This window comes from Miscanthus floridulus, chromosome 17 (genome assembly GCF_019320115.1).
Source record: "Miscanthus floridulus cultivar M001 chromosome 17, ASM1932011v1, whole genome shotgun sequence".
NCBI classification, from domain to species: Eukaryota; Viridiplantae; Streptophyta; class Magnoliopsida; order Poales; family Poaceae; genus Miscanthus; species Miscanthus floridulus.
The window spans coordinates 31642618-31669637 of NC_089596.1; the positions used below are offsets into that span (position 1 = coordinate 31642618).

The 27020-nt window shown below is 43.5% G+C and overlaps 1 protein-coding gene across 1 annotated transcript; it reads left to right on the forward strand.

The window, feature by feature from the left end:
- The first annotated feature begins 22054 nt into the window (after window positions 1-22054).
- Window positions 22055-25661, forward strand: LOC136516551 (NADH dehydrogenase [ubiquinone] 1 alpha subcomplex subunit 2-like). Its single transcript, XM_066509971.1, has 3 exons — window positions 22055-22245; window positions 22325-22431; window positions 25433-25661. The coding sequence occupies exons 1-3, from the start codon at window positions 22160-22162 to the stop codon at window positions 25519-25521; spliced, it is 282 nt and encodes a 93-aa protein (XP_066366068.1). The 5' UTR covers window positions 22055-22159; the 3' UTR covers window positions 25522-25661.
- Window positions 25662-27020: the final 1359 nt, after the last annotated feature.

The window sequence follows — 27020 nt, forward strand, 5'->3', positions numbered from 1 at the left end:
ATAAACTTGTTCAAACAGTAATATCATTGTGCAGTATGAAATGTGTACTTTACAATGGTGTCATTGGTTGATTTGTGTGTTCACTAATTAATCACCAATTAATTCACAAACATCCCTAATCTAACAGCTTTGTAAAACCCTAACTGAAGGTCTGTCAGTTTAGGGCTTCTTGTTTCTATTTCCCTCTGTTCTTGGATCCCTATCTCTAGATCCAGCTAGAATTAGGTGATGATGCCAAAAGCAAAGGTGGAGATCATAGTTAGGTGAGCAACTTTTATTTTTGGAGCTCGTCGAGTTCATGTTTGGAATCTGGAGAAAATGGAAGAGGAAGGGGACGGTTTTAGTCGCTACAGTGCACGTCGCTGAAAGCAGACTACCTGCTTGCTGCCAGTCACCACTCTTTCTCACTGCTTCATGTGCCGTGACATGCAGCTATTTCCCTAGCCACATCACAAGCAAGAGGTGGACACCTAGAAGCCTCCCCATCGCCCATATCTCGCCAAGTCAGCCGTAGTGGTCACCTCCTCCTCCTTCCACCACCGTCGTTGAGCTCTCGGTTCACCGTGAATTCACCACCACCACTCCACCTCGCCACAATTCATCTCGCAGCCATGCTCGCCTCACCCCTACACATCGTTTGAGCCACACCGTACCGTCCCTCATCACCGGAGGTGCCCACAGTCCATCATCTTCCTCGATGATGTTCGTAGCGCCGTCATGAGCCCCTTCTCCATGGGCAACCCTCTGTGGTGCACTTCCACTCCATCCATCATGTTCTTTAGCTTCACTGGGATGTCCTATTACTTATCGGCTCGCTCGTTTTGATAGTTGACCTCCAGATGCGCCAAAACATCATCGTCGTCATTGGTTCATGCTGCCGCCATCATCCCCAACGCCAATGACTTACCTCCACCTAGCCTCCGTCTCAACCAGCAGGAGCACTGATGTTCTGGTGAGCTCCTAAAGCTAACCCCACTGTCCATTTAAGTTTAACTATGGCCTTATGGCCAGAGCACCACCGCGTCGGCGTGCTCTGTTTTGGTGAGCCACCATGGCCGCGGTCGCGAGCGTAGTTAAGTTGTGCACGCTCAACCGACCCCTTGAGCGTGTGCGTGCGAGCGAGTGGAGTGTACCGATGGCCTTCATGTCGCTGGGGCCTCACTGTTGAGCTTGTTTGTCGTGCTGCCATGGCCACTGGCATGGACACTGTCGTGCCGTAGTTGATCGACCATCATCGTCAGTAAGATCGTGAGGTCGAGAGGGACATGTAGGGCTAGTTGGTGTCACCAGAACCACCATCGATGACCTTAGCCACCATGCCGGAATGTCGCCAACCCACCGGAGTTGCCGTCGTGCTCGTCGATGTCCACCAGATGACCAACCCGTACCACTAGGGTGTGCGCGATGACGAGAGGAGTGCAGCGGGGTAGGTCTCATCGCCGGTGAGCTCACCGTCGGTGAGCACCCATCGGTCAATGGTCGTTGGTACCACGGTCAGCGTGGGCGTACTGTGCTCGGTTGACCGAGCCCGGCTGTCAGTAAGGGAGGGTGAAAGGGCAGCGGGTGAGAGAATTTCTATTCCTTTTTGTTTTTCTAAAAATATTAATAAGTGTTGAAAGTTGATTAATTCATAACTAAATAATTAAGACTAATAAAATGATAATTTTTTATGTAAGCTTGCTACATTGTGTTTGATCAGAGAAAAATATGAGTTGGTGGAAGTCAGTATTTTGTTAGGTTTAAAAAATACCTCTTTTAATTAATAAATGAACCTTCCATGATTTTTATAGATTAAAAGATTATCCAAAAATCATGAAATTATTTATATATACTTTATATGCTTAAATCAACCTTCACAAAAAGTTTGGCTCTGTTTTGATGAAAATAAATTGCCACTTAATTTAAATGTCTTTTATGGATTAATAAAAATAAAAAAAATGATTTCTATAAATCCCTAAATGGTTTTGGTATGATTTTGGACTTGATTGTGGACCTTGGAACACTCACACTTTGTTGTTCCATGGCAAATACTTGCATGGTTGAGTTCTCATGATTAACATGTTAATAATTAATAACAATATTGTCTAGTGAGTAATTAATCCAATTGTTTAGTGAAGGAAAGTTGTACTTAAGTTAAATTAATCTTATTAATCATCTTGATGCCTATGTAACACTTCATCATTCTAAAGCATGCATAATTATTTACGTTTAGTGAATCAGAGTGGTGACCCTTGTGTTGAGCAAGTCCAAGAGGAGGGTTTTCACTCTGTGGAGGTTGGGTCCGAGGGCTGTGTTGTTTCTAAGATATGTGATAACCTCGACACCGTAGGCAAGCCCCGGAGCATATAACCACTTCCTTATGTTTTACAAATATTATTCACATAAGTCTTATGCTTGTTGCATTAAGTACTATAGGAGTTGATTGATCACCTTTTGCTGCATCACCTGCCTTGATATTCTTATACCATTCCTTGCTACCTTTTAAGTATCATAATCTAGTTATGCTTAGTCATGCTTAGAGGATAAGAGCTGAGCAACAAAGTAAGTTTCACATGTTCTTACCCCAGGAATGCCCTGTGGTTTGATCATAATCATGATTTTAATTTGAGACGGGGTGGAATCTTGGTTTGCATCCAGTTTGAGGCTCGACGTAGTGCCCTGCTTAAGTCGATTGAGGACCGTACATTGTAGACCTATTGTAAGTCGAGACCTTGTAGTACTAGCCACATACTCTGGTAAGCCTAACACCCCCGCTATTCCATTATGTGAAAGGCCAACCATGCACTGGGAGTGGAGAGATGGTGAGAGTAGCGTGTACACATCCTGTGGAACCACCAGTAGTGGCGTAGGGAGGTGGAGTACTATGCTCTCGGGTAGCGGTAGACCCATTCATGTTTTGGAGGATCCGAGTGAGGGTTGATATATGTAGGTTCGGGGCCAGTCCTAAACCTGCATATGTCGTGTGGTAAGGAAACTCCAGCTGGGCCAAATCGATTCGAATCGCCGTGCTTCTTGGGGAAGGAGACTCGATTCTCTGCTCTACATCATAGTTAATAACTGAAAGATTAGTTATATGACCATGAGATGAGATGGTTAAATAAGTGATTATTTTAGATCAGGTGCGAATGAGAGACTCATAAGTACTTAACATGAGCTAAAACCTTGAAAGTAAGGATCAATCTTTAGTAAGCATTTCTACAAAACAAAATCTTGATTCTTGCTTCAGACTTACCTTGATTCCCCGTAAGCCTGCATATCCCTGGAGTCTTTCCTTTTTGTTGGTTAAGCCTTGTTGAGTACCTTTGTACTCAGGGTTTGTTAAACCCTTGTTGCAGGTGAGTCCCTTGAGTAATTAGGCTTTTGCCCCAACTGCATAGCGGTTCTAGGGGAGGAGTCCCAGCAGTAGAGCTGTTGTTGTCCTACACCCTTGGGTGGGGTGAACTTCTTTTGATTGTAGTATAAAGTAGTACCTGTTTTGCTACCACACTACCTGAATGGCTAAAACTTAAGGTTTGTAATAACTTAATAACTTGTTTGTAAACTTGTGGTATTGTAAGACTTCTGCCACTTACTCTAATGTAATATATTTCTATATTGTACAACTATTGTAATATTACAATGCTTTCTGTAATGGATCCTGCTCGAGAGAATAAATGTGGATGATTCAGGTTTCCCGAGGACACCCGATAGACTACCAAAGTTATTTGGCTCTCATGTGCAGCAGTCAGAAGTCTAAAGGACAATGACAGGTGCATGTTGCCATATAACTTGGGTGGTTTGGCCATAGCTAGTATCAGAGCATGACATTAGAGAAGTTGTTGTAGTACTACTTTACAAAACTTCAAAATGAATTATGCAAATTAATTTCAAGTCTCAATTGGTCAAAAGGTTGCTTCTGACTCATCCTCATGCTTTCTTAGGATGTCTCAAAGGATACCATTTGTCATGACCAGGGCTGAAGGAACTAAAGGATTTCCAGCCATGCTACGGGAGCTTATGTGGCGTGCCAACTTCTCCTACACACCGGAGTACTCTGTCTACACCACTAAAATAGGTCCTAATCTTGTAGAATGCTATGCTAGTGTTCTCCTGCATCCCCATCTCATGACCGGTCCGCTAGAAAGATCTCACATCTTTTCTGGTATTGGAAGTTCCACTAAAGCTGCAATCCAAGCCTGTGCCTATAATGCCTGTACTAGCATTAGATGCAGATACTCAGAGCTTAACTGTTCCTATACCTTTGCCTACTTTCCTTACTGAGTCACCCGGAGTGTAAATGAAGTCCTATACCCACATCCTGAACATTAGGATGATAACCAGAGCTATAGGATGTCTGAGCTTATTCGAGCACAAGATGTCTCCTACCGATGCCTTACCTCGGAGTTGAATGAGACCCAAAATTGTTTAGGAGACATGACCGCAGAGTTAGAAAATCTTCACAACCGCCACTCATATCCCTCCATTGAGACTAGAGCACCATTTGTTTTCACCCAACAGACCTTTTACCCAAAATTGACCTACACCCAGTCCTTCTAGGAGAGCGTTATCCTATCATCCCTTCATGTAACCGTTATGCGTCCCTGAGTGAACTAAGAGGGGCTATGGGAGAGCCAGGAAACCTTACCCATCCTGAGGCAACGGGAGATACCGGTCTTCCTATCTTCTATAATCTTCCTGCTTTTCCTCGTCATCGTTTTGCTCGTTATCCGTATGATCATGAGGGTGGAGGATACACTTAGAGAGTTATATAAAAGTGGGATAGCATGATTTACATCGCCCTACATTGTAAAAACTTAAGTGTGTTATTGTTTGTTACTGCTTTATGTAAAAAAAGTTTGTAATAGAGCTATGTAAGCAGGTTTGTAGAATCATAAGATCATTCATGCATCATGTCTTTATAATCTTTTAATTACCTTTCCCATTTACTTGTAGTTTGGTATTAAGTAATTTGTTAGTCCTTTTTCTTGCTATCCATCCTTTTGTGTAACTTATTTGTTTATGGAATCCGATTACTAAAAGGTCATAAATTCCCTACAGAATGAGGACTCGTTCCGGAGCCACCGATACACCTAGCTCTTCATGTGGTCATTAGCCCACACCCCCACCTAACCCACCACTAGCACCCACTCTTGCTGATGCTATGGCTACTTTGATAAACCTCAGTGCTGACAATGCCTGCATCCTCCAAGCATTGGCCCAAAATAGAGAACCTGCTCCTCAAGGTTGACAAGATCCACACGCAAATAACACCTATGCCGACTTTCTCAAAACCCACCCTCCTGTGTTCCTTAAAGCCGATGAGCCACTAGAGGTAGATGATTGGCTCTGTACCATCGAAGAAAAGCTTGGCCTCATCCACTGCCACGATGTTCAGAAAACCCTATTCGCTGCACACCAACTCTAGGGCCCTGCTGGCGCATGGTGGGCAAACTTCCTCGTAACCCACCCCAAGGGACATCAGGTTCCGTGGGCTAACTTTCATACCGCTTTTCGAGCTCACCATATCCCAGAGGGTGTGATGGCGATAAAGTTAGAGCAATTTATCAAGTTACAGCAGGGAAGCCAGAGTGTGAGGGAATATTTGGTTCAGTTCAATCATTTATCCTAGTATGCGTCAGAAAATGTCAATACTGATGCTAAGAAAAAGCAATGGTTCATCCGTGGGCTTGACCCTAAGATTCAAAAGGTGTTAACTACTTGTTCCACTGCTGATTATCATGAGACTGTCAATGTTGCTATATCTTATGAAGAAAAAGATCGTCTTTGTCAGGAGGCAAGGGAGAGGAAACATGTGCACATGGGATTCTCTGGTGGTAATAATCAGCACTAGAGGTTTGCATACCAACATGGCCATCATTTTTTTATCGTCCATCTCAGCAATAGGGCCAGCAACAGTCAAATATCTAACCTGCTGTAACTTCTTCCTATCCATGTCAGTCGAATGCTATGGTGTTTGCCCCAACAACCCACCAAATAATCCTAACCTCCCATGTTTCAACTGTGGTAAGGTTGGACACTTTTCTCGGGAGTGTCACCTTCCCAGATAGAACAATGGTCCTAGGCCACCAATGAACCAGTAGTACAACAATCAACCGCAGGGTAATCAGCAGAATGCCTAGAAGAAAGGACCTGGACCAAAGGTAGGTCGAGTGCATTATATCCAGGGTGAGACTATTTTGGAAGGTGAACCCATCATGTTGGGTATGTCTTCTTTCGTCATACCCTGCAGTTACATCTCTTTGAATCAAGTGCATGGCATGATATCACCAATAAGCATAGAGTATGGAGAGGCAGCTATCCTTAGGGACTACGGAGAGTGTTATGGATTTCTTTGTCCTGTCTAGGTTACTAACTCCTTTACAATAGTAACCTTCTCTCCTTGTGTTTTATGAGATATCTTGCTGATAAATGTGCTTGACACGTTTCCTTTTCCATTACTAAACCCCAGGAATTAGGACTTGTGTAATCTCGGGGCGAGATTTCTGTAAGTGGGGAGGAGCTGTAACACCCTAGGTGTTAAGCATCACTACAACTTGGTCATGTCATCATCATGCATGTTAATCATCTATAAGTAGCTAACCATGCCTTGCATTAACTAAAAATTAATATTTATTTTATAGAAATGTTATGCATGTGTGATGCTTGAGTGAAAACTTAAAATTTCTTTTAAGGTACTTTGTGGCCTCCTACTTTCAAATTTCACTAAAGCACTTGAAATTATGCTCTAATAAACTTCGAGGTGTAAAGTAGGTGCTTTACACTAGTGACAAGTATGAAGCATGAATTCAAGTTCAAACCCTTAAAAATGGAGCCCCAAATTTGGATTCAAAACATGGATTTCAGCACTTAGCCATATTTGGTTAAGTATTGAAAATCAGTATTGGATTCACTTTTGTGGGAATTATTAAAATGAATTTTATAAATAAATTTGTTCAAATAGTACTATCATTGTGAAGTATGAAATGTGTACTGTACAATGGTGTCATTGGTTGATTTGTGTGTTCACTAATTAATCACCAATTAATTCACAAACATCCCTAATCTAACAGCTTTGTAAAACCCTAACTGAAGATCTGTCAGTTTAGGGCTTGTTGTTTCTATTTCCCTCTGTTCTTACATCCCTATCTCTTGATCCAGCTAGAATTAGGTGATGATGCCAAAAGCAAAGGTGGAGAACATAGTTAGATGAGCAACTTTTATTTTTGGAGCTCGTCGAGTTCATGTTTGGAATCTGGAGAAAATGGAAGAGGAAAGGGATGGTTTTAGTCGCTATAGTGCATGTCGCCGGCAGCATACTGCCTGCCTGCTTGCCGCTAGCCGCCGCTCTTGCTCGTCACTTCACACGCACATGACATGCAGCTGTATCCCCAGCCACATCACAAGCAAGAGTTGGATGCCCAGAAGCCTCCTCGTCGCCCTTATCTCGCTGAGTCGGCTGCAGTGCTCACCTCCTCCTCCTTCCACCACCGTCGTTGAGGTCTCGGTTCACTGGCGAATTCACCGCCACCACTCCGCCTCACCACAATTCATCTCGCAGCCACGCTCGCCTCACCCCTACGCATCGTTGGAGCCACACCGTACCTTCCCTCGTCACCGAAGGTGCCCGCGGTCCATCATCTTCCTTGACGACATTTGTAGCACTGCCATGAGCCCATCTACCGTGGCAGCCCTCTGTGGTGCACCTCCGCCCCATCCATCATGTTCTTTAGCTTCGTCGAGATGTCCTGTTACTTATCGGCTTACTTATTTTGATAGTTGACCTCTAGATGCGCCAAAACATCATTGTCGTCATTGGTTCACGCTGCCGCCATCATCCCCAACGCCGGTGACAGCTCTACCTAGCCTCCGTCTCACCTAGCAGGAGCACCAAAGTCGCGGTGAGCTCCTAAAGCTAACCCCACTATCCATTTAAGTTTTATTGTGGCCTTGTGGCTGGACCACCACCGCACCGGCGTGCTCTATTTTGCCAAGCCGCCGCAGCTGCGGTCACGAGCGCAGTTAAGTTGTGCGCGCTCAACGGACCCCTTGAGCATGTGCGTGGGAGTGAGTGGAGTGTACCGATGGCCTTCGCATCATCGGGGACCTCACCGTTGAGCTTGTCTACCGTGCTGGAGCTGTGTCATGCCGCCATGGCCACTGGCGTGGATGATGTCATGCCATAGTTGATGGACCATCACCGTCAGTGAGTTCGTGAGGTCGAGAGGGACGTGTAGGGCTAGTTGGTGTCGCTAGAACCACCGTCGATAACCTTAGCCGCCGTGCTGGAACGTCGCCGACCCGCCAGAGTTGCCGTCGTGCTCGCTGTCATGCACGAGATGACCAACTCATACCACTAGGGTGTGCGCGATGACGAGAGGAGTGCTGCGGTCAGCGCAGGCGCACTGTGCACGGTTGACTGGGCCCGGCTGTCAGTCAGGGAGGGTGAGAGGGCAGCGGGTGAGCAAGAATTTCTATTCCTTTTCGTTTTTCTAAAAATATTAATAAGTGTTGAAACTTGATTAATTCATAACTAAATAATTAAGACTGATAAAATGATAATTTTTTTTGTGTAAGCTTGTTACATTGTGTTTGATCTGAGAAAAATATGAGTTGGGGGAAGTCAGTATTTTGCTAGGTTTACAAATTACCTCTTTTAATTAATAAATGAACCTTCCATGATATTTATAGATTAAAAGAATTATCCAAAAATCATGAAATTATTTATATATGCTTTATATGTTTAAATCAACCTTCACAAAAAGTTTGGCTCTGTTGTGATGAAAATAAATTGCCCACTTAATTTAAATATCTTTTATGGATTAATAAAAATACAAAAATGATTTCTATAAATCCCTAAATGGTTTTGGTGTGATTTTGGACTTGATTGTAGACCTTGGAACACTCACACTTTGTTGTTCCATGGCAATTACTTACATGATTGTGTTCTCATGATTAACTTGTTAATAACAAATAACAATATTGTTTAGTGAGTAATTAATCCAATTGTTTAGTGAAGGAAAGTTGTACTTAAGTTAAATTAATCTTATTTATAATCATGATGCCTATGTAGCACTTCATCATTCTAAAGCATGCATAATTATTTACGTTTAGTGAACGAGAGTGGTGACCCTTATGTTGAGCAAGTCCAAGAGGAGGGTTTTCACTCTGTGGAGGTTGGGTCCGAGGGCTGTGTTGTTTTTGAGATATCTGACAACCCTGACACCGCAGGCAAGCCTCAGAGCATATAACCACTTCCTTACATTTTACAAATACTATTCACATAAGTATTATGCTTGTTGCATTAAGTACTATAGGATTTGATTGATCACCTTTTGCTGCATCACCTGCCTTGATATTCTTATACCATTCCTTGCTACCTTCTTAGTATCATAATCTAGTGATGCTTTGTCATGCTTAGAGGATAAGAGCTGAGCAACAAAGTAAGTTTCACACGTTCTTACCCTAGGAATGCCCTGTGGTTTGATCATAATCATGATTTTAATTTGAGACCGGGCAGAATCTTGGCTTGCGTCCAGTTTGAGGCTCGATGTAGTGCCCTACCTAAGTTGATTGGGGACCGTACTGTTATAGACTTGTTGTGAGTCGAGACCTTGTAGTATTGGCCACATACCCCAGTAAGCCTAACACCCCGGCTATTCCATTATGTGAAAGGCCAACCGCGCACTGGGATTGGAGAGATGGCGAGAGTAGCGTGTACACATCCTGTGAATCCACCAGCAGTGGCACAGGGAGGTGGAGTACTATGCTCTCGGGTAGCGCTGGTCCCATTCATGTTTTGGAGGATCTGAGTGAGGGTTGATATATGTAGGTTCGGGGCCGGTCCTAAACTTGCATATGTCACGTGGTAAGGAAACCCCAGCTACGCCAAATTGATTCAAATTGTCGTGCTTCTCGGAGAAGGAGACTCGATTCTCTGCTCTACATCGTAGTTAATAACTGAAACATTAGTTATATGACCATGAGATGAGATGGTTAAATAAGTGATTTCTTTAGATTAGGTGAGAATGAGAGACTCATAGGTACTTAACTTGAGCTAAAATCTTGAAAGTAAGGATCAATCTTTAGTAAGCGTTTCTACAAAAGTAAATTATGATTCTTGCTTCAGACTTACCTTGATTCCCCGTAAGCCTGCATATCCCAAGAGTCTTTCCTTTTCGTCGGTTAAGCCTTGTTGAGTACCTTTGTACTCAGGGTTTGTTAAACCCTTGTTGCAGGTGAGTCTCTTGAGCAGTTAGGCTTTTGCCCCTGCTGCATAGCGGTTTTGGAGGAGTCCCAGCGGTAGAGCTGTTGTTGTCATGCACCCTTGGGCAGGGTGAACTTCTTTTGATTGTAGTATAAAGTGGTACCTATTTTGGTACCCCACTACCTGAATATGGCTAAAACTTATGGTATGTAATAACTTAATAACTGGTTTGTAAACTTATGGTATTGTAAGACTTCCGCCACTTACTCTGATGTAATATATTTGTATATGGTACAACTATTGTAATACTGCAATGCTTTCTGTAATGGATCCTGCTCGAGAGAATAAATGTGGATGATTCAGGTTTTCCGAGGACACCCGACAGACTACCAGAGTTGTTTGGCTCTCATGTGCAGCAGTCAGAAGTCTAAAGGACAATGATAGGTGCATGTGGGCCATATAACTTGGGCGGTTCTACCACAAATAATTAAGTACGAGCCTCTCCGAGGTTTGTTGTCCAAGGTTGAAGAGGCCGGGTTGAAGAAGGTCATGCCATTTTGACATAATTGGAATAAAGTTGTGGTCTGGCAGTTCTACTCCACACTTGAGGTGAACCATGAGAAGGAAACAATCAAGTGGATGACTGGGAAAGGCAAGTACAAAGCCTCTTTTGGGGAATTCACAGATGTGTGCGGGCTTGATTATCAGATTATGAAGGAGGGAGAGCAGATGGACATGCTTCCTAAGGCAAGAAAGAAGAGTGAGGTGGCTCAACTCTTTACAAATTTAGACTTCAAGTTTAGAAAGGTCAAGGGTCTAGCGATGGAACCAAGTGTCCTAAACACTATGCTTCGCTGTACTCTACTGCCCAAGGTCGGTAACACTGATGCTATCCATGAGAAGTACTACGTGGCCATCAAGAGCATTCTAAATGGCACAAAGGTGAACTAGGATGCTTTCCTTGTTGAGGAGCTAATGTGGTGCGAGCATGAGGTGCGGGGATCCTTGAGTTAGGAGCCATACATCATGGCATTGGTCAAATCCAAGGCAGCCTTCTAGGGTGTTGAAGAAATAATGCACAAGTCCTTCCGTCCGCATGTCAATGACAAGGATTTCTTCACCAAGGGCTTGCCTCAACCTCGGGCTCCATCAACTAAGGGAGGGGAGTCTTTAGTTCGAGGGGCTACTCATGGTCATAGGAGGAATGCAGGTGCTGGGGCTTAGGGTGGTTGGGTGCCTCCAACCAGTTTCTTTGATCCATACTTTGAGGGCATCCGTACTCACGTGCATAATCTGATAGCGCCAATGGAGGGGAACCTTGATCAAAGGTTCGAGCATGAGCAAAGCTGCTTGCAGGAATGCCTCATCGACCCGCTGTAGACTTTAGTACGCAACTTGACTAAGAGGGTGGAGTTGCTTGTCTCTAGGGAAGAGCTACGAGAAGTCCGCAATGACTCGGCAGCCAATGCTCAAAACATTGCGCAGCTCAAGCAGTCTCATGACAACCTCGCTGCCCATATCTACCAGGTTTTCCAGCTGATAGTTCCAGGTAAGTCCATCTATCCATTTTTTAGGATTTTTGCACCTTAAATTCCTTATATCCATTTTGATCTGGGCTCACCTTTCTTGCAGGTGCAACTACAGTGCCCCGTCCAGCGTCGTATGCTCGGGTAGTGGTTACATCAGGCTCTGCCCCATCGGGTATACACTTGAATTCTCTTCTATTTCTAGATTTGCATCTCACATATTCCAACTTAGTGAGTCCGGATTCAACACCTGACTTTCATGCAGGAGCACCTCCGAATGTGTCTACCACTGGCGTCTCTGTTTTGGCGTACTAGTTGATTCCTCTGCAGCCGCACTCACAGCAGCAACCACAGCAGCAGACCCCGCTGTCGCCTCCATAGCAGTGATGCTTGTCCTTATCTTCTGGTCATACTCTTGTGATGGCTTAAAAACTTGAGTCTATTGCTCGCTTGTTGCCCAACCACACCAGGAGTGACACTTATTTGGACACACTTGGTACTTAGTTGTCGGTGCTGTCACTCGTCGAGGTGATCATCCTATTACACTGGCCATGGTTAAATGGTTAAGGACCTAGTGGATCCTTTATGTCATGGTTGTGAACTATATCCGTGAATCTCTTGTGTTGTTGGCGATGCCTCTTAGATATCCTGTTTATATGTGCTTGATTTCTTGTCTTGTGATTGGGAGATAAGGCCAAGATACAGGGGAAACTTTGCAAAAATTCTTCTGACGAGATAAGGGATAAAGTTTGCATCTAGATAACAAAGGGATTGGAATTGCTACCGCTCTCTCGATTATTCTGTCGTCGTGACATACTACGTGTAGAGTGACTATAGAAGACAACTCCTCACTTGGGTTATCCTATCCTTCATTGGTCGGGTCTTAACTTTTCTTTTAAAAACAAAACCTTTTGGACTCATTCCTTTTATTATAGAGTATTGAGGAAGCAGAGACTAGATTCAACTAGGGAAGAGAGTTAAGATAACATAGGGTTTGCCTAAAGCATAGAGCAAAATTTTAAACTTGAAGTCTCAAGTGCATGTCGAATGGGTTGAGTGATGCCTTGCATAAGGACTATAGGAGTAAGTCAATCAATTGCTCTGATACCTCGGCCTGCCATGACAGGGGCAGGGGTCATCACTCATTCCACCGCAAGGCCCTCAGGAGCGCACGTAGCAACTCCTCTTTAGGACCTTTGCATTGAGTTACACACGCATTCCCGATACGAAGCATTTCGAACAACTCATTCAATCACACACGTAAGTCTTCAATACTTAAGCTAGAACTTTATGGAGAATGACATAAAGATATAATATGAAACTACTATTAACATTACCTATCTATCTGTCTACTGTCCTCCATCTAGGTTACATCTCATTCGCTCTTCTACTCATTGGATTACACGCAGCTCATCTTGGAGGACTTCCAAGCGTTACTAATCGTTGCACTCGCTGGAGGTAACCTCGAAGGAAACACTCAACCACCTGCAAAACAACTTCATGGCAGCACTGTGAGTATATTTCATACTCGCGGGACTTAATTCCAACATATAGATATCTGGTGGATGCATAGGTGATTTATTGGGCATTTGTATATTTTGTAGAAAATGCATGGTGTTACTTAGATGACATGCTATGATCCATTTTAATGAATTAGTATTATCAAGAATGATATCCATAGGGAGATTAAGCATATATAAACCATATCTTCATGTTCCATCATTACGCTACCATGGGTATAGAAAGTAGGAACAATCGAACAGTTCCGTCCCGAGGGACTCTAGGCTTTTGAACTCTGCAGAGTTGTACAACCATACCCACATGAAGACCGGAACGAACCACCATACCCATGCCCGGGTAAGGGTTGCCTCATGTTCCCCAACCTTTCCCTAATCTGGCCCGAGTGTCCGACGAAAGGTTCGGCTAGTGCCCGATCAATGTCCCAAACATCCCCGACCGACGCCACCCTCTTGCCAGTTTCACGGATAAACTGATCGCAATTAGTTACTTGGCTTGTCGACCCTATCTGTGACATGTGGTCTATACGGGTGGTTACTCGGACTCACGTATCCCAATAAATAGTCCTTAGCTGCTCCACGAGCTATGTCGTTTGAGATCCCACACTCACAACGACCTACCCCTCACATGAGCAAGTTACCAAAGTAGTATTCCAAGATTATAGCATTTTAGTGATATTATTCCTTAGCCAGATCAGTGAAGTAAATCAAGTTGTATTCTCATTGATTTTAGTGATTGATTCTCCCGGTGTAGCATCCTACATGCGCGAGAATGAGTTCCCTTCTCATACTTGATTTCTACCGTTACTAGGTAACTAAGCAATAAGCAATTAAGTGTTTCCATTCCCATTGTTTAGGTGAAGGGCTTCTAACAGATTAAAGTGTGACTCTAAGCGTATAGTGAACACGATCATTATCCCAAGCTACATGCGATGCATAACTCATAATGAGACATCATAAGTATCCAAAATAGGGTTTATTGTAGTGGGGTGCCTGCCTGATAACGCTGCTGATTCCTGACGATCCGGTTAGTGGTGATGACTCACATATGATCCTCACAAAACGAGGCGACCCAACCTGAAAAGAGAGGATCCGGTGATTGGAGACGGTTGCGCTATAGGTATAGACTTTCAGGTTGATTAGGAACTTAGGAAGAGACTCTAACTATGGCCCTGCTATCGTAATGCTAGTAGCTAAGACTCTTTGGGTAGCGGCTGGCCCTTTTAGGTAGGTTGTCTAAATAGACTTACATTCTTAGTGACTTGCGGACACTCTGCCCTAAACGACGGACGCTCCACTGTACCAGGTATTGGGTTGAGGTGACTCTATTCGGCTCTGTATGATTGGCGGATACTCCGTGGGAGGTCACTGAGACTCCGATATGTTCAAGACTTAGTCGGTTCTAAGGTTCACAGCTATCCTCGGATGGTCCGATCTACTGACGGGTGGTCCAGTACAAGCTGGGTACTCTCGGGTTGCTAGGTGACTACTCTTTATAATTCATCGGATGTTCCGTCGTGGGTGACGGACACTCTGGTATGAACTGGTCAATCTCAGGTTCACTGGCTCAAAGGTTTTATAATTCAACGGACACTCCATGGAGTACCACAGACACTCCGATGGTTCCGGTTGACTACAGATAAGACTTCCTAGTGGCTAGACTCGGGGTTGACGGACACTCCATCCTAATGATGGACTCTCCATCAGTTAGGCGATAAAACCTATGCTATTGGGTTCTTGGGTGATGACTTGGGGTTCATGCCTAGATCTTGGGTTGGGACCTTCATGCATGTGCATGACACTCCTAGTGTAGCTTAGGTTGACAACTAGGATTGGGATCCTTATGGTTTAGGCTTGGGTTAACTAGTGTAACTAGTGATTCCTTATCTAAGAGAAACCCTTAGGATATAGAGAGATTGAGCATGACAACTTAGCTTGGGCTCTTGATGAATTCTTTGTCATCAAGGTTGAAGATCCACGCTTGTCCTTCTTGCTTGCAAGCTAAGGAGAGAGATTCCTTACTTGGGCTGCTTCCCACCAAAAGATCCATGAGATGAGAGATTTGTGGGAGCTCAAGTACTTGATCTAGATGATGATCTTGCTGCTCTTTGCAATCTTAGTTCACTTCTCCACCTTCTTCTTCTTCTTCTTCACTTTCTCACTCTAGTTCATCCTTTCCTTCTCTTGTTCTTCCTTCTAGAGAGAGAGTGTGTGTGAGGGAAATGAGAGGAGAATGAGTGGAGCTGAGGTTTAGGTGTTGGGAAATATCTCCAGTTCATGCTGACATGTGGGCCATGCCCCTTAATGGATGACAACTCATTTCCTACTCAATCTACAGTCTCTATACTATTATGGGATGGTCCGGAAAACACGTTGGACTGTCCGATAGACTCCGGTTTCGCCTATCCGAACTTGAGAACCTGATCTCCCTGACCTTGAGTCCATATTGAGGCTTGCAATGGCTGTGCCCATTCTTCATTCCTTTAGTAAACATAAATGCCTTAAGCCGGGTTCTTCGATTGACGTCTTCCTTTGATGGTCGTTTGGTCGTCGTGGTTGGCCGGTAGTAAACTTGGGTGTCGTCATGTAGTCAGTTACTAGGGCGTAACACTCTTTGACTTGGGTGGCTAAGGGTGCCCACAGAATCCAATGGGTCATGTCTCGGGCATCTAAAAGTGAGAGCCTATGGTGTAACGGACTTGGGTCGTTACAAGAATGACCGAGAACGGAGCTATCATTAAAGAGGACATGTCTTTTGAGGTGTTTGCAACATATATAACCGAGAGAAGACAGACTATAAGCTTGATCCATTTTAGTTAATGAAATAAAGTGATGGACATTTCAGAGAAATATCCTCAAGTTGAATCAATCCAAATTATATTTCACTTGAAAAGAACGAGGTTAGACCTTAGTTATATTTTAGTTATAAAATGACTATATATCATTTAAGTCATTTAAACATTTATAGTTTAGAAATATAGAACATGTGAGAGTAGCTAACGAATCATCTCATGTTTCGAGGTTGTTCTAAGCAAGTCATAATTGAAAAGGCATTAATATTGGTATTAATCACATTAACATTTATTTATAAAAGACCGGAGATAAACCTAAGTTGCATTTAATTCAAAAAGGACATTGAGTAGACATTAATCAAATGAATATGATTAAATTCAGAAACACATAACATGGCAAAGATTGTTTCTAATGCATAGCTTATGTTGCTACGAAGCTAACGCAACAAGAACGGGCTAAAACGGAGCTAAGACGCACAAACTATGGCTACAATAGGCTTTCAGGGACGTATCTGTGAAGAAACACTAAATCTAGGGGCTAACAAACAAAACCGAGGGCAAATCGTAATTAAACCTAACTTCGGAGGGCTCACTCGCAAAATCAGCTAGGGTAGGACGTGGCAACCACGTCGGCTGCTGAGTCAGCCGCGCTGATTTCGGTTGACCGCGGTCAGGCGCGATCTGGGCCACGGGATCTGGATCAGATGACTCAGATCGACTCGGCTGGGGTTTGGCCGGGGGCGGCGGCGGTCTATGCGACGTGGCGCCAAGGGTGCCAGCGGGTGCTCGCCGACGGGCGGCAGCGCGGTGGCTACAGGGCGCGGTAGGCTAAGGCGAGGGCACGGGGGCATCGAGATTGGCCTCGCGAACTCGGGAAAGGAGCACTCGACGACGCTCGGTCATCGGAGGCAGCGGCAGCGATGCGGGAAGGCTCGGCTTGACGGCGCATCTATGGCAAGGTCGCGTGCGCAAGAGAGAGCGAGAGGGAAAAGCACCGGCGAATTGCTCAACTCAGGGCGAAGCTCATGGAGGGGTTCTCGTCTTCGGTGATGTGACCATGGCGGAGATCGGCGACGGCGGGTCGAGCTCCTCCAGGCGGCTATGGTGGCGGCACGCTAGGGTTAGAGGTGGCAGCTGGGCTAGGGCTCCGAAAGGGCGTCGCGGCGCACATGGGCTTGTCCTTTATAGGCCGGCCAACCTTGGGGCACGCGTGGGCTGGGAGGATGAGCGGCGGTGATGGCGCTCGAGCGATTTGGCGGGGAAGACGAAGCCGCCCGCTGACGCGTGGGGCCATCCGATCAGCGGCTCAGGGTGGGCCGATAGGCGGGGCGCTCCTGGCTGTGGCATGGGGCGCGGGGACGCTGGGAGCGGTGCTGGCGCTGCTGCTATGCTCGGCTGGGCTGCGGCTTGGGCCAAGGCCCAAAGGCGAGGGTGGGAGCACGTGGGTTAGGGCAGGCCGGTGGTGGGCTGCGGAAGCTGGGCCAGCGGGCCGGCGGGGCACGCACTTGTGTGTAGCGGCCGCTGGGTTGGCCCAAGAGCGGAGCGAGCGAGCGGGTGGAGGGGAGGGGCTGGTTGCAGGCTGGGCCGAGCTTGCGCGGGCTAAAACAAGAAAGAGAGGGGGAAAAGCAAAAGCAAAAGATTTTCTTTTTGTGAAACCTGATTTAAACCACTTTTCCGAAAAAGTTCAAAACCAAAATTGATTCATATTTTGAGAATTTTTTTGGAACATGTTTTTAGACTATTTTTGAAAGTTCAAACCTCTTTCTTTTTAAACACATTTTTAAAATTCTTCTCAACTCAAACTTTTGAACACCTTTTGAAACTTTAGTTTTCAGAACGGAAAATGGCTTAATCGTGGTTTAGTCGAGTTTTAGAAATTCATTTTTCTCCCACAACCAAGCCAAAGCAAGAGCATAAAAGAAAACAAACAAACAAACGCCCTTTCATTAACTTTGTAAAAGTTTTATAAATCCACATTTTTCTCATTTTGTATTAATAACAATTGAATAAATCTTGGAAAATTTTTAGAGAAAATATTAAATCCTTTATTTTATTTAGTGTTTTGTATTCACAACCCAAAATAGAAATTTTGGTGCTGTGACAAGCCATGGCTAATCCACGAGACAAATTTATTAAGCCCAATTAATCCATCATTAGCATGCGTACTGTAGCACCACATTGTCAAATCATGGACTAATTCGACTTAATAGATTCGTCTTGCAAATTAGTCTCAATCTATGCATTTAGTTTTGAAATTAGTCTATATCTAATATTCCAAATTAGTGTTCATACATCCAATGTGACTAGGACTAAATTTTAGTCAGCGGAACCAAACACCCCCTAAGTTCTGATGCACTGGTGCTCCTGCCTCTTATAGAATCGCTTTGTGGTTCTTTCTTTACCGTTTCACTTTAATGCCAAAAAAGAATAGAAAACAGCTTACAAGATGGAACTATATACTCCAGATGCAACAAGCATATGGGTTTACCTGTTACTCATCTAATGAAGCACTACCATCTTGTTAATATGGTCGATGCTATCTGGTTAAAAAAATAGCAGCACTTCAGCATCATGAAATCAGCAATCAAAGTATCAGGTAAGTAATTAGAGATCTGAATATGTTGTCAGTAAATTTTTAAATAAAATTTAACTATAATGCATATGTGCAAGAATTTACTGATGCAGAGGACATATAGATGGAATTTATTTTTGTACTGCCACAACTGCATCCAACCATATAATATGATGAAAAAAAATCAGATGTATGCAATAGTGTGGATTTGTAAAAACTTAACAATGAACTGGTTATTGATTTGTACTCAAAACTTAACAATGAACTGGCTTACAAAAAATAGCATTACAATTTGCACTCCCTCTTGTAGGAATATAAGGTCAGGGCTGATCAATCAGCAACTGTAGTTCTCTGCAGATCCCCACGGTTCCATCTGAAAGATAGAAGTTTCGGCAAGACGCTGTTGCCACCAAATCACCAGGAGATCTCTCCTAACAGAAAGACTAAAAATACTCATATCAAAGAAGAAAATCAAGAGATTCTGAAAAGTAGTATAATAGGAGAAATGTTGAATTGGAGCCTTTGGCAAGAATGAAAGGATAGAATGAGCCCCAGCTACTTTGTCAAGATCCCCGAGGCATTCCTCCTAGACCTAGGAAAAATATTGCAGATGTATCTAACAAAAAGAGTGAGAAGAAGGAAGAGTTAACGCCCCAGCTACTGGTGATGTATGTATGTGTAGTAGCGTCCAGTAATCCCCAAAACCAAACAAAATCTGAATCATTGCTCCATGATTTTCACTTCCTACCAAAGATGCGCGTTTATAACAATGCAGGAAAGAAAAGAACATAGGCTTAACACACTCTGTTTTTCTTGAAAAGGAATAGTGTAGGCCACACCTCATCAAGGCCAATCATTCTAGCAAAGCAGCATTGGATCAAAATTCACACATATATGGTCCTTGCAGGTTTTTGTAGTAGCAGGAACATTGGTTCATAGTTGTAGACAAGAAAAATTGTAGTCTACAGAACCATTGAAAATGACCATTCTATTTTGGTGAAGCCTAAAAGTGGTGATGTATTTAAATGTGGCAGCATCCAGTGATCCCCTAAACCAAATAAAAGCAGGATGGAGCAATCCAGTAATCCACTGTTGCAGGCCACCACTACAAGATCAACGCCACAGTTCATCAAGAAAAAAAAACAAATGTTAACAAGAAGTTAATATCCTCACTGGTAGAAAAAATAAACAATCAAAATAATCTTTTCCCCCAATCGTCCTACTCGCCCTTGCACCAGAAACTATTCTGCCTTGATGGCATGATGTCATCTGCAGATCACCAAATCGATCAGCGCCGAATGATTTTGGTAGGAATTCTAGACAATTTTTTATGGAGCATCCACAGAAGAGTAACATGGACGCTTGGATTTACCAAATCTTATGTTGTATAGGATCAACATCAGGACGACAGAAACAAAGCACGACGCATGAAAATAAAATAAAATAAAATTTATCTTCATCCAAGCAAACAGAGAACGGGAGCAAGCAAGCTGAGTAAATTCAGGCGTACGTACCCGGGTCATGTTGAGGATATCAGGCCTTTTTGCAGCCCCAGGCCAAGGCGGGAGCGGTGGGAGGCGGAGCTCTAACCGCTCGATGCCGCGGTGAGCCACAAGTCGAGGTGATCGGCCGCGGAGGCGGCGGAGGCCTGGTTGAAGAGGCACTTGAGCGCGAGGTGGAGGCGGCGGAGCGAGTGCGGGTGCGGGTGCAGCAGAGCGGAGAAGGGCCCAGCGCAGTGCTGACGGCGGCCGCGAACGCCGCCCTGCGGCACGGCGCGGCGCGGCGCGACGAGGAACGCCGTGGCGAAGTCGAGGTCCAGCGTGGGCGCAGCGGCGACAGCGCCGCGCCACCGCGCGTGAGATGGCCGATGCCGCGACCGCGGAACGGAAGGGCAGCTTGGACACGATCAGCCCCAGCACCGCATCGGGAAACGCCTCGAACGGATCACTGCCGCCACCGCCGCCGTAATCCTCGCGGTCGGAGTAGTCGCGAACCACGTAGCTTCTGCTTGAACAAAGCTGCGGTTGTGCGGGCGGGAGGGAAGGAGCTAGGGCGCTGGGCATCGTGGGCGGGACGCGGGGGCGAGCTAGGCGTCGTGCATGAGCGGCGGTTGCACGGACGCGCCATAGAGGGCGCGGGGCAGAGCGATTAGCGCGGGCGGGGCGATTAGTTTAACATTCGGGTCTTTTTAGTAGCAGAGATATGTTTAGTAACCGGTGAAGATCCTTCATACTTCTAAATTGACTAGGAACATGAGGGTATTTAACACAACAGCATGCACGCAACTCTTAGTATGTGCAGCAGGTATGGCAGTATGATCTGGAAACACAATAAAGAAAGCACTATGTGATTGTAATGGTCTAGGCTGTTAATTGATTTGCCAAATGATTTCTGTAGAACTCAAAGCTAACATTGGTGGCACCTGGAAGTATTATGTTTCATTTGTAAAAGAAATTAGTAGTTGATGGTCATGGTCATATGAGGAGTTCTTGATTGATGCTGTTTATGTGCTCTCACTTTCCTGCTAAACCAAGTTTCCAATGTGACTTGGCTGTGCCTATGTATCCTCCTTGGAATGTGATTGATGAATGTATCCCCGCAATAATGATTATCATCCAATTGTAACACATGGATATAGATTATTATGTTAGCTTCCAACAACAAATAATAGTTCTAAAAAGTAAGTTAATCTTTTTTATCCTGACAAAATTTCTACAAGAGACTTCTAACTATATGGGAAGAAGAATTTAACATCTTGATTTTGGTCTAAACAAGATGTTGGGCCAAGACTAAATAATATCTCGTGAAAATGTGTGACTCCCGTTGCAATGCACGGGTTCTCACCTAGTTTGAAAAAAGAACCATCCAAATGTGTCAAAAAAATTCCAACAAAAAAGGGAATAGATGGATGATGAAAAATTATATGTTTATGTAAAATTTGAGAAGCAACAGAAATCTATGCAAGATGAAAAAAAATGTGAAATCAACACTTAAATAGTTGCAGGTTTTGGTCAGACACGAACAATATAGATTCGAGCACGGACGGACCTAGAAATCTGCTAGGTCCAAGACTGAACCATGTAATAAAGAATTAAATTATTTTTCCTTTCATTTATATAGCTAATGAAGGAGTAAGTTTATTTGGAGTTTTGTCGCCCATGACAGCATGGGCAGCCTTGCCCCTAGGTCCGCCACTGGTTCGAGTACTGATTTCACTTTTGTTCTCTCTTTTTATAGATTTTTGTTGCACCTTAAATTTTTTTATGGGCATAGAACTTTGCAGCATCAATCATTCATATTTTTGTTGGAACTTTTCTCGTATATTTGGGTGGCTTTCTTCAAACGACTATGGGAGCATAGAGAGCACCGGATACGTTCTCCCTCGGTGTCGGTGACCACCGATGGGTGATCTGACGGCGCGGATCCGATGCCGATCCAATGACCCAAGGAGACCCGATTGCACAGGCCCGTTCCACTCACCGCGGGGCCTCCATTTCCCCTAACACAGCCGAGAGGAAGCCGGCGGCGGCGGCGAGGAGAATCCAGTAGGACGCGAGCAGGCGGCGGCGATGGCATGGCGGGCGAGCCTGTCTCGGAGCGTAAAGGAGATCCGCGTCCTCTTCTGCCAGTCCTCCCCCGCTAGCGCCGCTGCCCGGTACAAACCTCGCTCCTCTCTTCGACTCTCTAAACCTGCTGCTTCTGATTTGGTGCGTTGCCGATCTGGTCGCCCGCAGGGAGTTCGTGAAGAACAACTATGGTGACATCAAGGCCCGCAACCCCTCCCTCCCCTTCCTTGTCCGCGAGTGCTCCGGTGTCCAGCCCCAGCTCTGGGCGCGCTACTGTACGCGTCCATCCATTTCTTCCTCTTTCTGCTGTTGTGGCTGAAGATCTGATGTTGACTGGTTGGAGCCATTTCTTGGGTGGATTTCATATCTTTGCCTTCCGTGTGGAATGGCTCAGTCTGCACTACTGGATCTCGCCGTTGGAGGTTTGTTGATATAGAAATGACGTGCATTTGAGGGAAGAGGAATTTAGGTGATTAAATTTATGAGAAATAAGTGCATAAATGTAAGCTACATGTTGGTTTGTCGTACCCAACTACAGATCTGCTAGAGTCTGCGCAATGAGAACCTGTTGGGGCCAATCGGTACGTTTATATGTGCTCTGCATCAGCATCCTGGTCGATCACAATGGTCTGTACCAGCATTTTATTCAGTTTACTGCTAAATTTCTGGTGGAGCCCCCTTGTGGTTTCATGTGATGTTCAATTTAATTGTAGAGTAGACAATGCTCAACTTTACAGTCATAGCCACACTATTCCTCCACACGCACAGTGTCTTGTAGTCCCTCCGTTCCAAATTATATGTTGCATTAGCTTTGTCCTAAGTCAAACTTCTTTATCTTCGACTGAGTTTACGGAAAAATGCACCAACATCTACAACACTAGATTAGTTTCATTTAATTCGCCATGAAATATGTTTTGGTAGTTTAGTATTGAACCTGTAGATGTTAATATAGTTTCCTAAATGTTTGGTCAATTTACATAAGTTTGACACAGGACAAAGCTAAAGTGTTCTATAATTTGGAACGGAGGGAATAGTTTGTATTTTGTTTTCTCAGTTGGCTTATCTGCAGGTGCTGATTTTATATATTAATGACATTGATTTAATTTCACAGCCATGTTGCAGTTCATGTTGTAAAGAAAATACCATGAAATTTGCTCTTAAAATGTTTAACTTACTATGACCATAAGCACATACAGAACTATACTAAACTAGGTCAGGAGTGCTAAACAATTAAATGACTTGTGATTTGTTGCTTATAATCCCCAAACCCTGCTTATTGGATATGTGCATTAAGCTGTTCTTTTAACTTAGTTTTTGGGGTCTTTCCTGACCATTGACAACTGAGAACCACCAGGATTAAAGAAGTCTCATAGTTCCAAGAGGTCAAGATACCCTAAAAGGTTAAAACCCAACCTTAGTTTGTGTAGCTGGAGTACCAGATGTGGTTGCTGGTGCAGGCTCAGTATGTGGACCAAAATACATGCAAAGAATGTGAGATGAGGAGGTAACCAAATTGTAATGAGCTTCAAGGAAGATAGCATCTGTTTGGTGGAATGGCTTCATATTCTTTAAGCCAAGCACTCCCTGGAACAATTTGGAAAGATGTAGGATTAGTATCACGATCTCACCTCCTAAATTCACTAATGTCTTGTCATGATCTATGTCCTGAGCATTAGATTTCCAGGGAACTAGATTTTATGCTTCTCAGCTAGACAAGCTGGAATAACCTCTGTTTATGGTACCAACTTTATCTTATTTTGGCAGATAAGTAACTCATAGGCTTCACTAATCAGTGGTGTTAGAGACTAGATCATCAATATGCGTTAAAGACATTGTATTAGATTATTGATTCTATTTTCCTTCTATGTGTCCACTACCTTAGCTGAATGAATGTGGAGCGCCATCAACCCATCATTATACAAGGCAATATTTTGTTATGTTTAAGAATTTTGTTTTACAAATGCACATTATATATTTCAATGTGTCATTATTTCAAAACTTCTAGGCGCTAGGCAAGCGGTGGCCGAAGGGGTTCTGCCTAGCGCTTCGGCATTCCTAGGCGTTGCCTAGGCATTTCTACTTTCTATGGGTGGTTAGTGTATTCGCATGAAAAATAATGAAAATTTCGTATATCAGAACAAAAAATGATATTATCATGCATACATAAGCATTATAATTGTAGTTCATGTGTCTCTCCATCTCTAATTTGTCCCATTTTCATACATATATCAAACTCAAAGTATCTCTACACGGGAAATGCCTAAATGAAAAGCTGGGCAAGGCGGTGCAGCTCTACCTATAGCATCATGGGCGGAGCCAGAAGGTATTTAGATAGGCCCAGGACTACCCTGGATTTGGTTCCAGTACTATGCAGCCCAAGAGAATTTTGGCCCAGCACTCTTCATCTACTCATCCTGGCATCCAGCCCAAGAGAATTTTAAATGTATTACTGCAATTTGGTTAATTTATAGTCATTTACATCTTTTTTTTTCAAATTTACCGTATTGCATATAAAACTTTTTATCGTATTGTATATAAATGTTTTGACTAGGACTACCCTGGTTTCAAATCCTGGCTCCGCCACTATAGAGCATAGGTGGTGTTAGGCATCACCTTTCTAAGCAGAGATATGTGGACATCGATGCAGTTTTAATGAACCGGATATATGTTAAGGAAATAATTTGTAATTTGTAGCATTGTTAATAATTTCATCTCTTGAATCCAATTTATACTAGGATGGATTATGTTTGAGGATGCAGATTTATGTTTTCAATGGTTCACAAAGGTGAAACCTTGTTTACATATAGTTCCAGGCGCTCAACTGTTGTTGACCCTTTATGTTTGTTATTACACTTTACATAGCACCAGGAATGAGGGCATTCTCATGGGAAGGCTCACGTTGACCTAACTTGTCACCATAAATAAATAACACAGGCGCACCCTAGATACTTCGGGGGAAATTGGTTGCTGACTTTGTTGTCCTGGCTTGCGGAATCTAGTTTTTATTTTTCCAACCAAAAGCATAGCCTCCCTGTTTCTCCTGTATTACATGAAACACAGAACCCAACGAAGCTTAAGTGATGAACCTTCACATGGTATCAGACAATGTATGGACATTGCATATTGACTATTGCATTCTACCTTCAACTAAAGAATATGTTCTTTGTATATAAAGAACTAGAGCATATGTTTGCTGTATTGTGTATCTACAAGATTATCATGCCAAAGTGGAACTTAGTGTTTGGCCCTAATCATCTCGTTTTATTCTACTGTCAGATATGGGCGTGGAGAGATGTGTGAACTTGGATGGCCTGACAGAAGCACAGATTGATAAGAAGCTGGAGGAGCTTGCCAAGGCCGGCTAGTCTCTTAAAACCAAATAGTTTTGGAACTTGCATCATGTCTTGTGTTTAATGTTCCCAAATAAAATATACCATATCATTGGACAACTGTTACTCTATCATTGTTCCTGTAGTGCGTGGAATGAAGTCTTCAATTGGCTCTCTATCATTGTTCATGTAGTGTGTGGAATGAAGTCTTCAATTGGCTCAACTTAATGTGTAGATTACGTGCTATATTGAAAAGGAAACAATCAATGATTTGATAAGGAGATATATCTAGTAGTTTTGGGATCGTGCTTGCTTCAGGGCAGTTATTGTGCATGATACTATAGGTCTGTGCATGACTTGAAATTGTGCAAACACATGTATGATTATTGTTTATTTTTTCTATACTTTGATGGTACCTAGAATTTTTTTTTCTATACTTTGATGGCACCTACAATTTTTTTTTATTGCTATGGCATGCATATGTAACATCTCATATGTATGCCCCATAGAAAAAGTGAAGATATGCATTTAAAAGAATTGGAGAATTTGTGGGGAAGCCTAAAAACATTACGCCGTGTGCCATTAGTAGGGATGAAAACGGTACGGATATTTTTCGACCGTATTCGAGTCCGAATCCGTTTAGAGGGGTTCATATCTATCTGTATCCGAGTTTGGATATTCAACATCCGATACCGTATCCGTATCCAAATACTCAAATCGCATATTTATGATGTCGACATCTAATCGTATTCTATCCGGCATGGTTGATAGTATCCGTATTCGAATCCGAATTCGACTAGAAATGTGAAAACAAATATAATATCAGTGATATCCGTTCGTATCCGATCCGTTTTCATCCCTAGCCATTAGGCTATGTTGCATGTAGCCTTAGGCCAGTCTCCGAGGGGAGGTGGGAGGGGTGTTATCTTAGCTTCGTTTGCATTTAATACTATGACACATTAGTAGATTTGATGACTCGGCGGGTTAATTATGAAGAGAGAGATAAGAGAGTTTTATCTAGATGGAACTATCTTAGCATGATTACTGACTCTACGAGTCATGGAATTAAATATTTATGAAACCGTAGAATGAAACTTTGCATAGGCTGAGTTGGTAGCTGAATCATATTGTTTTGTTGTTGTTTTGTTAAGTGTTGTTATCTTTCTCTCCCATTTGTCATGTACTACTCTGACCTTCAAGGGTCATCCCTATATTAGGTGCTCGGCACCCTTCGTTCACAGCTTCACTGGTATCTAGTATGATGGCGTCTTTAAAAAAAAGCTGCAGAATAGAAGATTCTACTAGTTAATTTATTTATCTATATATTCCAATTCTTATTTTTATGTCACTAACTTTTGTCTAGCAAGGAGGTCTTGCCGTAAATAGGTCTTTTCAGAAAAACTATATGCATGAATAGACATTATAGACATGCCATGTTACTCAATGGCTTCCTCTGTCTTTCCAAGTCGGTAGTCTAAAACTGATTATTACATACGTACCCCCACAACACACACACAAACACACACAAACGCACA